Source organism: Takifugu flavidus, chromosome 17 (assembly GCF_003711565.1).
Source record: "Takifugu flavidus isolate HTHZ2018 chromosome 17, ASM371156v2, whole genome shotgun sequence".
Taxonomy (NCBI): domain Eukaryota; kingdom Metazoa; phylum Chordata; class Actinopteri; order Tetraodontiformes; family Tetraodontidae; genus Takifugu; species Takifugu flavidus.
This window is the reverse complement of record NC_079536.1, coordinates 12,040,511-12,056,814: the sequence shown is the minus strand read 5'-3', so window position 1 is coordinate 12,056,814 and position 16,304 is coordinate 12,040,511. Positions and strand designations below refer to the sequence as shown.

Genomic DNA, 16,304 nt, shown 5'->3' with positions numbered 1-16,304 from the left:
AAACTCACACCTGTAATAACTTGTCGTTCAGACTTTGTCCCTGTTGTGCAGCAACTCGTAAACAGTGGTTCTGGAAGTTAGACACCAGAAAACAACCCTGACAGTTGTGTTAAGTTTTCCTTTGAATGTATGTAAAAAACCATGTTTTTCTAATATTACAAAGGAAGCTTTGATTAAGCATTGATGAGGATTTTTTAATTTTTGGTTATTGTTCATAAAATTGCCATGATAGCATTGTCAGTAAACAAAAATATAAAGAGAAAGAAACAAGATTTGTCTCAATTCAGAGGTAAAGAGGTGACAGAGACAATGATTAGTCCTTTTAATAGCAAAATAATGATTAAACAGTGCTAATACAGCAAATGTCCGTAAACATTTCCCACTGAAACTACTCCGATTCCCACTTGGCAACTGTAATAAAACAGCACCTTTATTTCTTCAACAGAGGGGAAAAAGACCAAAACCATCAAAGCCATCTGTGTCTGTTTTTTCATGTTAGTTTGGTGGTTGGTACTCAGGCTTTCTGGGTGGTTTTTATCATGTTCAGGTTAATTCTGAGGTGTTCTGGACTCCTGAGGGTCTGTTGGTGCTGCTCACAGCCAGCGGGCCGCTTCCTTCCGACGAGTCTGTTGGAGTCAAAGTTGAAAGAGTTCATATTCACGTTAATCTTGGGACCTTGGCTGTTTTATTCACTGCCATTTAGCGAATAACTGTCTGATTTTGAATGTCTGTCTCCCAGAATTGATCAATTCTACAGATTTATGGTCATTTTTTTCCAACTTTTTGTTGCCATTTCCCCTTTTGATCCTGACGGATTGTGGTTTCTCTTCTCTGGCGCCACCATGTGGCTTCACGCAGAACTGTAGATTCTTTATTTCACTGACCTTTGACCAAATGAAGCTCTGCTGCCCCGTAGTTTGAGCTGCAGAGGCGGGTGGCCCATAGGGGGCGCTGGGGCACCGCCCTCCTGACGTGGTGGGGAAAAATTATATATATAATTTTCTTTTTACAAAATGTTATTATCATCAATGTCATTTAAGTGTATTTAAACTGTATACACATCATTTCCACCAACTGACTCTCATTCAACAGTGAATTTCCACTGACAGGACAAACTGGTATCATTTAGTCCAGGGGTCCCCAGACTCTTTCCTGTGAGGGCCACATAACTTTCCCTTCTCTGATCAGGGGCCAGTGTCAGTTTGTAACAGAAACAGTCTGAGGATTGCAGGAGTGTCTAAACGTAAAAATGTATTGTTTTCAAGAAAGCACAATCAAATAACCCTTTCTGGATTCTTCACAGAACAAAAGTCAGGAAATAAATAATAACACTATTAATGAAATAAATAACAACCAAATAACCCTCTCTGGGTTCGTCACAAAAAATTAATTCAAATTCTTTCATCTTCTGCTGCAGCTGGGCGTTTACATTACCCCCGATTTCTTCAATGTGTCTGGTGATTGTACTCGCTGATACACTCACAGCATTAAGACATCTTTCTTCCCGGGACACACCACCTCCGCCACAGCGTTTATGCATTTCTTGACAAACTCTCCATCAGTGAAAGGTTTACGGCTGCTTGCTATCAGTGGAGCAGCCTGAAAGCTGGCCCCAACAGATGCCTGGTTCAGCTGAGCTTGGCGTCCAAATGTATTCTGCTGAGCTAACGGTCCACTTGTTAGCTTTGAGAGTTTGTCTGTTCGCATTTGGCCTTGCAAGCTATCGTACTTGTCTTTGTGACGGGGTTCATAGTGTCACCGCAGATTGTATTGTTTGAATACCGCCACCTCCTCTTGATAGATGAGTCAGGCAGCCTTTTCTTTGCATTGAACAAAAAATAATGGTTTGTCCATTGCAGGTTAAATGTCCTGCGTTCTGAATCAATTTTTCTCTGAACTAATCTTTTCGCCATTATTCTGTTCTCTCTTTGAGAGGGGCGGATTAAGGATTTTTTTGTTTGTTCTGTACTTCATATGTAGCATATGAACTTTAATAGGACTTTAATATCTTCATGGAAGAATTGAATTTTTATATGGCTGCTTTTAACTTGTTGACACTTCTACACTTTAGAGACATTTCCAGTAACCACATAATAAGATGAAGAGCCTGATTTACTTTTTTTTTCTTCCATTATATACATCATTATCGTTTAAATATATTTTTCTATTATCTAAGGTATTTTTCTCCTTTATGATTATTTTTATCTCTAGGTGCATCTTTGTCTGTATTTTCTACGTATTAAATATTTTCATTGAGAGAAAAATAATGACTTCAGCACCAGCGTTCACAGAACGTAACTGAACATTTGTAAAATGACACCAAATACACAAACAATATTGGTCATTGAAACACATCAAAAGGATCCTTTTCCCACAAACTCTCATGTTTTTACAGTGTTAATCCTGAATGTGATCTGAAGTTACAGACCTTCTTTAGCTCACGTAACTGATCAGCCTTTATCATCAGCAGCTTCCCCAATAAACCAGCTGCTTATAAAGAGACTAAAACTGACCCGTCCACTCTTTCATTCCTCAGTAGAACTTCTGGAGACCTCCCTCAGGTGTCCAAGTCACTGAACATCAAGTATCTGGATCTGGCTTCCCTGTACGACATGATGGAAAGCCTCAAACACCGCCTGATTGGAATGATGAATGGATGATTTTTTATTTAATTTAGACTAATTTAGACTAATTTTAACATCCTTTATGCCAGTTCCATAGAGCGTGCGCATGCACACACACTAGCAAAGATGATATCCAAACAGCCAAATAAATGGGAGTCTAAACAAATCATTTAAAGCACATATGTCAGAGTCAAGGTCGAGGGTTTTCTATGGCCCCCGGGATGATAATGATTTATTATTAGTACCGGCCCGCAGGCCGCAGATGTTTTACACAGGCCAATACTACATTTCCCACAATGCAACGGTGACAGTCTGAGCGGGAGGTGGCTTCATTTCATTATTTATCAGTAGTCATTAGCATAACAGCAAAAGTTAACTTTCAGATACCCATAAAATGGCAAAACGGAAGGTGGACACTGAGAACCGGGGGTTCAAACAAGGTGGGAGTGGGAGTACATGTTCACGGAGGCAGCTGGGAAACCTGGGTGTCTTCTGTGTGGAGAAGGGTGGCGGTAATGAAAGAATATCATCTGAGACGGCATCATGAAGCTAAACAAGCAGACAAAGACAAGAATATGGACATGGAACAAAAGCTACAGAAGGTTGAGGAATTAAAACCAGGCCTCAAATCTGGACAGGCTCTGTTCAGAAAAGCCAAATCTCAAAGCCAGGCTGCTGTCAAGCCAGTTTGATTCTGGCAGAAGAGATCGCTCAATCAGCCCGGCCATTTCCAGAGGGGGATTCCATCAAACACAGCATGCTTAAAGTTTGTGAGCAAGTTTGCCCAGACACAACTCTTTTTAAACGGGAGCCTGAGCAGAAACACCATTGTTGTCCCTCAATCTAAAAGAGCAGCTGGAGAAAAAGGGGAAAGATTTCATGGCATCTTCCCTGGCTGTGGATGAGAGCAGCGACATTAGAGGGGACTCCAGCCTCAACGTGACAGAGGAGTTTCTGGCGTTACGTCCTGTGCACGGCACAACCACAGGACAGGATTTGTATGAAGAGGTGTCAAGATGTGGAAATGAGATGGAGCTGCCTCGGGAAAAACTGGTGGGTTGGACAACAGACGGAGCACCTGCCATGTGTGGACACAGGAGTGGACTGGTGGCCAAGATACGGGAGAAGATGCAGGAGGAAAACGTTACGCTGAACTGACAGCTCATCATTGCATCATACACCTGGAATCGTTGTGTGCTGAAGCCCTGAACATGGAACATGGAATGTTCACCATCACGCACGCAGGGAACTTTATCAGAGCCAAAGGTTTCATTCAGCGCCAGTTCAAGGCGTTTCTGAGCCAGTGGCAAACGCAGCGTGGTGATTTGCCCCATCACACTGAGGTGCGATGGCTAAGCCAGGGAAAGGTGCTGCAGAGATGTTTCCAGCTTGGTGAGGAGATCGGATGTTCTTGGACAGCAAAGGGAAAGACACAACTCAGCTCCCAGACCAAAGGTTCTTGTGTGAAACGGCTTTTCTGTGGGACATTCCGAGTCATCTGAATGCAATGAAGCTGCAGCTGCAGGGTCGGGGTGGTGTCCCCTCTGATATGTACAGTACAGTGAAGGCCTTTAGAACCAAACGGACTCTGTGGGAGGCACAGATGCACAAAGGAAACTTGAGCTACTTTCCCAGCTGCCAGACCCTGAAAGAGAAGCTCTCTACCAGTGTGTTCCCGAGCGCACAGTTTGCTGATTAAATGAGTGTTCTCGCCGCTGACTTCCCACGCCGAGTCACTGACTTAAAAGCACCAAAAAGCAGGTTTGAACTGCTCAGCCGTCCGTTTGAGGTTGAGGTGGAAAGCTCAGCACCAAAGCTCCAAATGGAGTTGATTGAGCTCCAATGCAGTGATGCCCTGAAGGCAACACATGGGGCAGTGGGTGCTGCGGAGTTTGCCCGTTTCCTCCCCGACACACATCCAGGCTGCTCCAACGTTGCCTGTGTTTGGCAGCACAGACCTGCGGGAACAACTGCTTTCTTTGATGAAGCTGAACAAAACATCACACAGAAGTGGACTTCCTGCTGAACACCTTCACTCAATTGTGAGGAGTTCCTCAGCTCAGAGCCGGACCCCCAACATTGATGAACTCGTCCAAAAGATGAGACACCACCAAGTATCAGCCTCAAACAAGTGAACATTAAGGTGCAATAACACATTTACAATTATTACTCAGCTCAAGTTTAAAAGTTAAAGTTCAATATTTTTCACTGCACATGTGCCTTTTCCTTGAAGAAAGTGTTGTTTTTGGTTCATAGATTTTTGCACTTTATGTTATTGTGTTTCAATCCAATTATGTTCCAAAAATATTTCAGTTGAGTGAATGATAATTGCTGTTATAATTTTTTTCTTTGAAGTAAATTTAGCCCACTTTTGCTCAATGAGAAAATCTACTGATGGTGCCTTGAATAATACCGCTTCATTCATTTAATGTTCATGTTATGGGGATTTTTATAGAAAGCAAATTTGTCTTTTGTGCCTCTTGAAAATTAAAAATGACTGACAGAGCCATAAGAAACTATTGCTTTATTTATCTGATCATCTTGTAAAATATTTGTTAGGTTTTCAGTTGGTCGCCCGTCAGAACCACCTGAGTCGCCCACCGGCCTGTTCTAAAAATAGCTCAAATAGCACCACTGACCAATGAGCTGCATCTAATTTATTTTGTTTGCGATTCTTGTTTAAATCACACTTACACATAAACTGGAAATAACAACATATTAAAAAAATGTGTTATATAAATGAACTATGACCTAGTATAGTTCAAAGGTCAGTATGATGCGCATGACCAAAACGTAGCGTCTACGCAGATCGCTACGACCAAACAGCCGAGCGGGCGCAGCCAGAACGAGGAGATGACTGACCTATAAAAAGATGGCAGAAAAAAGAAAGAAGAAACATCATTTTCACCACGAGAGTTTCTTTCTCCACAAGAGAAGAACTTCTCACACTACTGCCCCTAAAGACAACTACGAGGGGAGTTGACACATATAACGAGGGGAGTTGACATATATAACGCGGTGAAGGAGTTTTTGGTGGAGAAAAAGTGCCGCTGGAAAAGCTGGTATCAGTGACTACAGACGGGGCTCCCGCTGTGAGCGGCCCGCTACGGACGGGGCTCCCACTGTGAGCGGCCCGCTACAGACGGGGCTCCCGATATGAGCGGCCCGCTACAGACGGGGCTCCCGCTGTGAGCGGCCCACTACAGACGGGGCTCCCGCTATGAGCGGCCCACTACAGACGGGGCTCCTGCTGTCTGTAGGCCTCATGTGCCAGAGTGATGGGCTTTGAGCACGTGATGACTCCTGTGGTGAAGATCAGAAACAGCATCCGCTCCAGAGCCAAACAGCTCAGAACATTCAAGGTTCTGTTGGAGGAGCTGCCAGCTGAATATGGTGACCTGCTCCTACACACAGAAATCCGATGGCTCAGCAGGGGACGGACTTTGCTTCCTTTTTTGTCACTTTTGAGTGAAATAAAAGAGTTCATGCAGTCCAGAGGGGAAGACGCCGCGCTGCTGGAGGACACTGGCTGGACACTGGACCTTGCATTTTTAACGGACATTACTGGGAAACAGAACAGTTTGAACTGGGAGCTTCAAGGCAAAGGTGAGACTGTTGCTGATAGGATCAGTGCTGTAAATGCATCTAAAGCCAAGATGAACATTTTCTCTGTGCATTTACAGACAAAAGGTGCTGCACTTCCCCTCTGTGCAGATGGTGCTGAGAGACAACGCTTCTGCATGTGAGGCTTTGGACTAAAGCGCAGAAAAGTGCTCTCAGCTCATAAAGACTTGGGCAAGAGTTTGAGAACAGGTTTTGTGACCTGGATCAGCTTGAGCCATGTGTGTCCTTCATTTCTAACCCTTTCATGAACGTGGACATATCATGCATTGCTCAGCAGTTCAGTGCAACCTTCAGCCTGGATGCTGCACAGATGCAATTGAAATTGTAACATTGTGAAATGAGCTGCAGCTCAAAGCCTCTCAGGCTGCACCAAACTTTTGGTGCCTTGTTGACACAGAAAAGTACAGTGGTGTATGTACAGCAGCTATGAAGGTTGCAAGCCTTTTGGGTCGACCTCTCTTTGTGAATCAGCCTTTTCTGACATGAACTTCATCAAGAACCAACACAGAACAGGCCTCCCTGATGCACATCTGCCAGACTCACTCAGAGCTGCACTGTCAAGTTCCCCACCAGAGGACACACACTGGTAACCGCAGCAACGCCAGGCTTCCCCCCAACGGACAAAGAAACGGACACCAGATTTGGTGTCTCCTTCAGAATTTGTTAAATGTGTTTGTAAAATGGAACAATTGTTTATGTTAAAATGTTCATGTGAAAAAATCTGCAGACTGAAGTGTGAAGTTCAAAACGTAATCAGATTTATTTAAAATCTGAAAGTTTATTTTTGTATTTTACATGATTTATTATTTGTACAAACGTGGTGCAAAGTAATTCATGATTTGTTAAAAAATGTCAGTGGCTGGTAAAAATGGGACATTGTGATTTCCTAGGACTGTTGGAGAAGTGATCATTTTAAAATGGTTTAAAACATTTTTTTCAATTTGAAAAACACTTGCAGTAAGACAAAATATAGAAATAAAGTGTTGCATATGATATTTATCTGTTCCTGATCTTGTTAATCATTGTTGATATTGATTGTGAGAAATCATTACATGATCAGTGTCTTTGCAGAGATGAATATCATTAACTATTAATAATGACATTTAGTTAAAGGTAAATTGAGCAAATTGGCTATTTCAGAAGTGTGTATCAGACTGGTGGCCCTTCACATGATTCAGTACCCAGGAAGTAGCTCTCCGTCTCAAAAAGGTCGGTGACCCCTGCACTAGACTATATGAGGTCATTTGAAAATGTTTCAATGAACATGGATCAGTCTGGCCCTCGGCTTGGAGCTACATTTTTTATTTGGCCCTCCGTCCATTTGACTTGGACACCCCTGATTTAAATGAATCAGGATGTTTCCATCAGTGGTTAAAAACCCGATGAATGTGATCATCAAAATGCACAAATTCTGTCTTAAATCAGTATCAGCCGTCTTTGTTCATTTAAATATATGGAGCAGTGATCCAGGATTAAACGTTGCTGTTGTCCAAGATTACTGACTGATCCATGATGTGTAACAGATTTCTATTATATCGATTAACAAGAATGTTTGCATTGAAATTTGACAGAAATCTGCAGAATGTAAACTGTATAAAAGTTCACTTTCACAGAAACAGTTGCAGTCTCATTATGGGCTGTAACTGTTGGAGCTCCAGCTTATGTCATTAGAATCTACATGATTCAGTTTATTCATGCTTTTAGTGCTCTTTTGACTGAATTTTACCAGATAAAAATGTACCTTTTCTGCCCCCAATAAGAGTTCCTCGTGTTCTAAGAGTTTAAAGAAATGCATTTAAAAAACTTAAAACGAGGCCAGATTTCCTCCAAAGCCTGGTTTGACCAGCAAGTCTGGCTCATTTACAGTTATTGATGAGCTCTTTTTCTGTGATATCTGCCATTTAAGTCCGAAAAAGCTATTTAAGGGTCGTTTTTCTTCCACTTTTCAATCACCGACGTGTCCAACTTCACAGGACCTGCCCAAAGGTTCCCGTTTCTGTCATCCTCGCTAAAACGGACTAAAAGGACGCTTCTCCGGCTCATCCAGCTCACCTTGTCCAGGCAGCTCACTTTCTCTGTCGGTAGACGATCTTCCCACAGCGGGCGCACTGAGGGTTCATCCTCGGAACCTCCTCCGCGGTCTCCTCCGCTTCTTTAAAACAGATATAGTTGCCGTCGCCGGCAGCCGAGCGCCACAAGTTCCAGAAAACGTTTGACAACCAGCAGCGACGAAAAAATGTAGAGATACAAGTCAGTAGGAGACAGACGGAGCCTCTGTGGACGCACGAAGGAGCCGCGTCCGGGCTGGAGACTCGCTGATGTTGCGCTGACAACCACCGTCAGTGACAAGCTAGCGAGAGTGAGCTCACGATACCGGAAACTAGCGACAGGAACCGGAAGTAAACAAAGGAGCAGACAACTTTGCGTTCAAGTTTCATTCAAATATGCAAATAAAGAGTAAAATAACAAACACATTTAAACTTAACAGAAAATATAAGGACTCATCAACTTTATTTATACCCAAAATGTAGTTTCTGTCATTACTAAACTTCCTCATGCAAATATTTTACACTGTATGATATCAAACTATTAGCATTACACAAATGTAATTTAACTTATGCCAAAAACACATGTAAAAATGTTTTGATCCTCAGTCACATAACAAAAGCAGATAAACACATAAGGAAACACAGTAAGTTTCAAATTAAAAAAAATCAAATCTAAGTTCACAGAAAAGCGCATAAAAATTGAATTGAGAATCTGTGACTGTACTCCGCAATCCCTTGCTTATTCTAAGCTTTTTCTTTTGATTTCAATTATTTCGTTTTCTGTGAACTATTGTCTTCCTGATTTTGGCGTAACGAGCTGCAGGTGCGCTGGAGGCTCAGCGCTCTTCGGAGATCGCCCCCCCCCCCTGAATGCCGTTCCTGCAGGTACGGGAGGAGGTGAGAAGTCCGAGTGCCGACCAGAAACCGAACCACAACAAATAACATATGAAAGAGGATATACGAACATGTGACTTAATAACATATGATAGAGGATATATGAGCATGTGACTTAATAACATATGAAAGAGGATATATGAACATGTGACTTAAAAATGAAAGAGGATATATGAACATGTGACTTAATAACATATAAAGAGGATATATGAGCATGTGACTTAATAACATATGAAAGAGGATATATGAGCATGTGACTTAATAACATATGAAAGAGGATATATGAACATGTGACTTAATAACATATGAAAGAGGATATATGAACATGTGACTTAATAACATATGAAAGAGGATATATGAGCATGTGACTTAATAACATATGAAAGAGGATATATCTTCCTCTTTATCTGAACCCTCAGGAAGTGTGAGTAGAGGTCAGTCAGTGTTTTGGGCAGCTCTCCTCTCTGGTCTCTGGTCATCATGTCCTCCAGAACTATAGCAGTGATCCAGCAGAAAACTGGGATCAGACACATGATGTAGAGGCTCCTGGAGGCCTTGATGTGTGAGATGATTCTCTTGGACAGATCTTCATCAGTGAACCTCCTCCTGAAGTACTCCTCCTTCTGGGAGTCAGTGAAGCCTCGTACTTCTGTGATCCTGTCAACACACGAGGGAGGAATCTGATGGGCTGCTGCAGGTCTGGAGGTGATCCAGATGAGAGCTGAGGGAAGCAGGTTCCCCTGGATGAGGTTCACCAGTAGCACGTCAACGGACGATACTTGTGTGACATCAGAGATGAGCTGATGCTTGTTGAAATCCAGTGAAAATCTGCTTTCATCCAGGCCATCAAAGATGAACAGAAGTTTCCAGACAGTCAGATCTTCTGCTCTGATCTTCTGTAATGTTGGATGGAAAACATGAAGCAGTGAGAGAAGACTGTGCTGCTCATCTCTGATCAAGTTCAGCTCCCTGCATGAGAGCGGAAGCACCAGACTGATGTCTTGGTTCTCCAAACCTTCTGCCCAGTCCAGACTGAACTTCTGCACTGAGAAGGTTTTTCCAACGCCGGCGACACCGTTGGTCAGAACCACTCTGATGTGTCTCTGTTGCTCAGATAAGACTTTGAAGAGGTCCTGGCACTTGATTGGAGTGTCCTGGATGTTCTTCTTGGAGGTTATCTCAAGCTGTCTCACCTCATGTTGTGTGTCCACCTCCTCACTTTGTCCCTCAGTGATGTAGAGCTCAGTGTAGATCTTGTTCAGCAGGGTTCCACTTCCTGCTTCATGAGTTCCTTCAGTCACATGTTCACATCTTCTCTTCAGACTCATCTTATGACCTTCTATCACCTCCTGCAGATCACTTCCTGAACATAAGTAAACCATTGATTTCCATCTATAATAAATCATCAACACAACTACAAATTCATGACATCACAAGTTCAACTTTATATTGAACAATTTTACTTTGTTTGGGCTTCATTTCAGCATCTCCAGATCTGCTTCCAGATTGTGAACAAGAGGACTCTCCTGGTGGAGCTGCCTGGTCCCAGTTTGATAGGATGTGCTCCCCCCTCTCACTATGAAACAATCTCTATTAGTCCTTTGATTTATAGGATGAAAAAACCTGATCAAGACTCAATATTGTTCCAGCATTTATGTCTGAATTCATCTTTCAGTTTAAAACATGATTCTTGTTTCTAATCAACAATATTCACATTAAGTATGTAACTATATGACTGTCTGAGGTTTAAGTGTTAAACATCTCCAATAATAAACTCACAACCTGCTGCTGTTAATGTGACTAAAAGCTGGCACACAAACACATCATCACGCTTTAGTTTTCTTACATTTTGTCTGAACTTCTGAAGGTTATTGCTCCATCTTTGGACAGGTCACTCTTCAGGGACACCCAGCTGGGCACTGTGGACTCTGCTCTGTCCTCGTCCATCCTGAGGAAACATCAGAAATAGTGATGAGACTGTGATGAAGGTAAATAATCTGGAGAGGTTGTAGTTAAACTCACTGCATTTTTGTCAAACAGGAACATTTCTAATACATTCTGGATAACAACTGAATCAATAAATCAATGATGTCTCTGTATAATTTTCATGTTTTCAGAGTTTAAGCTGCTTTTTTTAACTGTTCCCTGCAGTGAGAAAAGAACTGGCACCTTTTCCGGCCCCTCATCCTGCAGCACTGAATGTGCTCTAAAGTTCTTTCCAGAGCAAACGTCTCTGCACTTGCAGCAACATGTTGTAGTCATGGATCCGTGAGGAGAACCAGAAACAGGAAACGCCCCCACTTTGATCCCAAAACCCAACAACTGGTGGCCAACGGTGGTCCGGCAACGACGGGGACGCTGGTCCATCGGGCCGACAACACTGGTTTTCCACAGGCCAACATGGTGAAAGGACTGTGCACCGTTTCATTTTAAGGACGTGATGAATTTCATTTTTCACGATAGTAGAGGCTAATACCTACAAAATGATGTTTTGTGTGGTTGTGAAATGTTCTAAGGCAGAGTTGTGTGGTTCAGAAAACCTTACTTTAAAGGTGAGCCTTGAGGTCCAATACCAAAGTTGAAAGGGCGGTCTTTGGACTTGTCGCTTTTCATGGACACACAGGGGGACACTGTGGACTCTGCTCTCTCTTCCCTTCCATCACACATTTGCTCATTTTTAAATGTGAGTCTAAACGGTTAAGCAGGAACAGTCTGCTGACACAGAAAATAAGATTAAAGAACATGATTCTCAGCATGAAGACAAGCAGAGGTCTGTCCAATGACGTGTTGTCGGCTCATTCACATCAAAATCTATTATATGATGTAACCCTGTACATCATACAGGCCACATATATATTGGAAAAAGTTTAGGGACATCTTAAAAGTTTACACCATGTTAATATAAAATAGTTGTGGAAAAAATGTTTCTCCTGGGTGTTTCAAAAGGTGCGGTGGCATTAGACGGACGCACACAAATACAGATTAAATCATTTTTTATCTGGTTATGGTTTACAAGAAAACCTAAATTCTTTCAAGATGTCAGTTCTCAACATTAAATTCAACAAATAAGATGAGAATGCATTCAAAACTAAACAGAAATACGTCATCACATCATCAAAGTGGGTCAAATGCAGCATCATCTTCTGTCATCTCAGACAGGATTCCAAGAAGAGGATCTTCATTTTCAACAACGCACCTTGACATCTCATCATGGCTCGTCTGTCAGATTACAAGCAGCTTTTTTTGATCAGGTGCATCATGTTTCTCACGAACACATGATGGTGCTGGAAAAAACATTTGTAGCCTGACCTAGAGGTCAAAACTCTGCATGGCGTGCACAGCTACTAGTTGCAGCTGGTGGTTGTGGCGGAGGAGATCCCAAACATATCTAGCAAGCTTGTTTTGGAGCAGAGCTTGTCCACCACCTCTGACCCCACTCATCACAGAAGTCCCACCATATCCATGGCCAGGTGTGTTGGCAGCATTGGAGCCAGCCTCAGGAAAAAGGTGTGTCAATATCTCAGAAGTGATGCATCAAGTTGACACAACCCAACAGAAGTCAAGCAACCCAACATGCTGAATAGAATAGATGACACACAGCAAAGGGCAAAAAACACCCAATTCTGCTCAGACTAATCTTATCTGACCACATGTACAGGACCAAAAATATGAAAACACCATGGGTTTAGGTTTCGTTTCGTTTTCTTGACTGCTTATTCAAAACAGTTGTTAAAACAATAAAATGGAATGCCTTGATCTCTCCCTCTTTACATACTCTCCTTTTTTAAATAAAGGATTGATTGTCCCCCTGGTGGAGGGACAAAGAGAGGAGGCTAAACTAAAACTTCCGCGTTTGTGTCCCTCTTTCCGTGGATTTTTCCACTAACTGCAAATAATATTGTCGACTTATTGTGAGTATTAAATGTGCTTCCTCAACCTCTAAAATGTTGGCTCAGGGTTAGCGGAAAACGCAGTTAGAGGAAACACGGTACAAAGTTTGATCATCCGTCACAACATTCCCGTCGACCAGCCGCAATGTGCGTCCGAAACACGCGCACGCTCATTGCGAACACGCAGTTATTAAGCCGCATCTCGCAGCGGAACATTGATTCGAGACGACAGCAGTGAAAGAACCAAATGCTACCTGAATATTAGAGGTTTTCCATCAGGGCTCGGTCACTCAAGATGGAGCCCGAAGTTGAGAACTTTCACTTTCGCTTCTTCTTCCTCTACACGTCACGTGTTGTGTTTTGCGCGCGTCATCTTCAGCACAAGCGCCTCTCTTCAGAACAATTTGGTCCACGTTTTAACTGAAATACTGGGAAACAACTGGAGTTCGTCTGACAGATGTTCGTTTTTGGGTGCGGAATCAAACTGTGTCAACTTTTTGATCTATAGGATCCCCTCTGGTTCAAAGTGTCCCTATAGGATATTGACAGTACTGACATTTTGGGGGCTGCACACACCTCTTAATTGTGGCAAATTTAAAAGAAAACAGTTTTTAAAAATCAGCTGAAAAATGAAGACGCAAAACTATGACAGCATAAAGAACCGATCAGGGTTTCTCTCTTTAAATGAATATGAAGCTTTTTAAAAAAAAAGTTCTCTGTGAATTTTAATATCTCAAACTACAATTTTCATTAAAATGTCTGCAGAGGGTGAAGGATTAATTAGGTAATGAAATGTAGGACAAGGATGTGGATTATAAATGAACAAATAGTTACCTTAATTCCATCTGTTATGGTTGATCTTCGGCTCTTGTCTGATTTAAATGACGGCCTTTTGACAACTTATTTTTTTTGCAGTAGCAAATTACTGAAACTACAGCAACTATGACTCCAACTTTGACACCAATTCCAACCGGGTCAGTTTGATTTTCAGCTGAAATTCAAAGAAATTCAGGTCAACACTCAAACCTTAATAATGATTCTTCATTAAATCAGCTGACTGATGACATGAAGATGCTTTTTATAACTTTTGTGGTGGTTTTGGGTTCATTATTTTCCTTTTGCTGCTTTACATCTACTTCATGAGGTCACTTTCAATCTGTCAAATTTGAGCTGGTTGAACTTTGACCCACCGACTGTCTCACCTGGACTCTTGCTGATGGTCAACGCCGTGATGGTGACGTATGTTTCCTCGCCGTTACTGAGGTCACATGTGTACATTCCCTCCTGGGGTGAAGACACATGTTGCAACGTGAGGTCACCTGACTGGGACACATTCTTCACGTGATGCTTCCAGCTGTCTGACACCAGATCATCGGCACCGACTGTGCGATTCAGGATGATCTCTGCCTGGTTGAACCTCCAGGTGATCTGTGATCCCAGCTGGTCTTTGTTGTCATAGTATGAATGGATGATATTTTTGTCAGGCATTTGCATCCAGCGGATGAGAGTATCTCCTCCAGGGAGGAAAGTGCACGGAAGGATGCATCTTTGTCCCACAACACAGATTCTTGATTCTGTGAAGCAACAGATGAAGAAGCACCATCAACCTTCAGATTAATATTTGACTCGGTCGTGTGAAGGTGTGGACTTTGGAATGTGAGCAGAGCGCAGGCAGGTTCCACAAGATTCCAGAGTTGAGCTGTTCAGGTTTCTGTTTCATTTGCTGCTACATTTTAGTCCTTTCAGCCTAAAAGTGTATTTCTTTTAAAACTCGGTTCAGCCCAGGTGAATATTGTGGGATCTGGGTGTGAAGGCGCCTGCAGTGCTGTGTGTGAGCTTCAGGAGCTTCAACGCCTGCTGACATTACTGATGTTCCACCGCTGATCTGGAGCTTATTTACTCATTTCAGCAAAAGTTAGATCCCACTGAATGAGCCCACTTTATTTTCTAAAAAGTTTAACGTTGACACTGATCAAAGAAACTGGAGCAAATCTTCATAATTATGAGAGATTCTATCTTTAGATTTCAATAAGGAGCTAAAAAAATTTCATCTTTGTTCAAACACTGATTCAACAAGGGTCACTCACCTCCCCCCCTCAAAGTCCACAGGAAAATTAGGCCCACCAGCACTGGGGACGCTGATACGTTGACATGATTTCCATTAAAATCCAGTACGGGAATGTTTCAGTGGCAGCAGAGTCCAACTGGTCTGATCGGTGTGTGTGTGTGTGTGTGTGTGTGATCACAGTGTAACTCACGCCTGTAGTTTGTACATTAGACTTTGTCCCTGTTGTGCAGCAACTCGTAAACAGTGGTTCTGGAAGTTAGACACCAGAAAACAACCCTGACAGTTGTGTAAAGTTTTCCTTTGAATGTATGTAAAAAAAAAACCCCATGTTTTCTCTATATACAAAGGAAGCTTTGATTAAGTATTGATAAGGATTTTTTCATTTTTGGTTATTGTTCATAAAAAAGTGGGAAAAGAGGAAGAAACGAAATGTAAACAATCCAGAAAAACAAGATTTCTCTGATTTCAGAGGTAAAGAGGTGACAGAGACGATGATTAGTCCTTTTAATAGCAAAATAATGATTAAACAGTGCTAATACAGCAAATGTTCAGTTTCTGAAAACTTGCTAAACGTTTCCCACAGAAACTTCTCGATTCCCCACTTGGCAACTGTAATAAAACAGCACCTTTATTTCTTCAACAGAGGGGAAAAAAGACCAAAACCATCAAAGCCATCTGTGTCTGTTTTTTCATGTTAGTTTGGTGGTTGGTCCTCAGGCTTTCTGGGTGGTTTTTATCATGTTCAGGTTAATTCTGAGGTGTTCTGGACTCCTGAGGGTCTGTTGGTGCTGCTCACAGCCAGCGGGCCGCTTCCTTCCGTCGAGTCTGTTGGAGTCAAAGTTGAAAGAGTTCATATTCACGTTAATCTTGGGACCTTAGCTGTTTTATTCACTGCCATTTAGCGAATAACTATGTGATTTTGAATGTCTGTCTCCCAGAATTGATCAATTCTACACAGATTTATGGTCTTTTTTTTTAACTTTTGTTGCCATTTCCCATTTTGATCCTGACGGATTGTGGTTTCTCTTCTCTGGCGCCACCACGTGGCTTCACGCAGAACTGTAGATTCTTTATTTCACTGACCTTTGACCAAATGAAGCTCTGCTGCCCCGTAGTTTGAGCTGCAGAGGCGGGTGGCCCATAGGGGGCGCTGGGG

General features: G+C 42.4%; 1 protein-coding gene, 1 long non-coding RNA gene and 1 pseudogene across 2 annotated transcripts in view; 1 reads left to right on the top strand and 2 right to left on the bottom strand.

Annotated features, from left to right (window-relative positions):
• The window catches only part of LOC130513406 (uncharacterized), a 328,720-nt gene that overhangs the window by 48,540 nt on the left and 263,876 nt on the right, over positions 1-16,304 (bottom strand). The window contains exon 15 of the mRNA XM_057012116.1: positions 11,037-11,138. Within this exon, the coding sequence (XP_056868096.1) occupies positions 11,037-11,138 (102 nt within the window). The remainder of the gene's footprint in view (positions 1-11,036; positions 11,139-16,304) is intronic.
• LOC130513555 (uncharacterized) lies at positions 398-8,773 on the bottom strand. Its single transcript, XR_008946756.1, has 3 exons — positions 8,301-8,773; positions 885-967; positions 398-626 (listed from the first exon to the last, which is right to left on the bottom strand). It is a non-coding gene; the product is annotated as an uncharacterized LOC130513555 (long non-coding RNA).
• LOC130513441 (general transcription factor II-I repeat domain-containing protein 2-like) lies at positions 2,906-5,111 on the top strand (annotated as a pseudogene).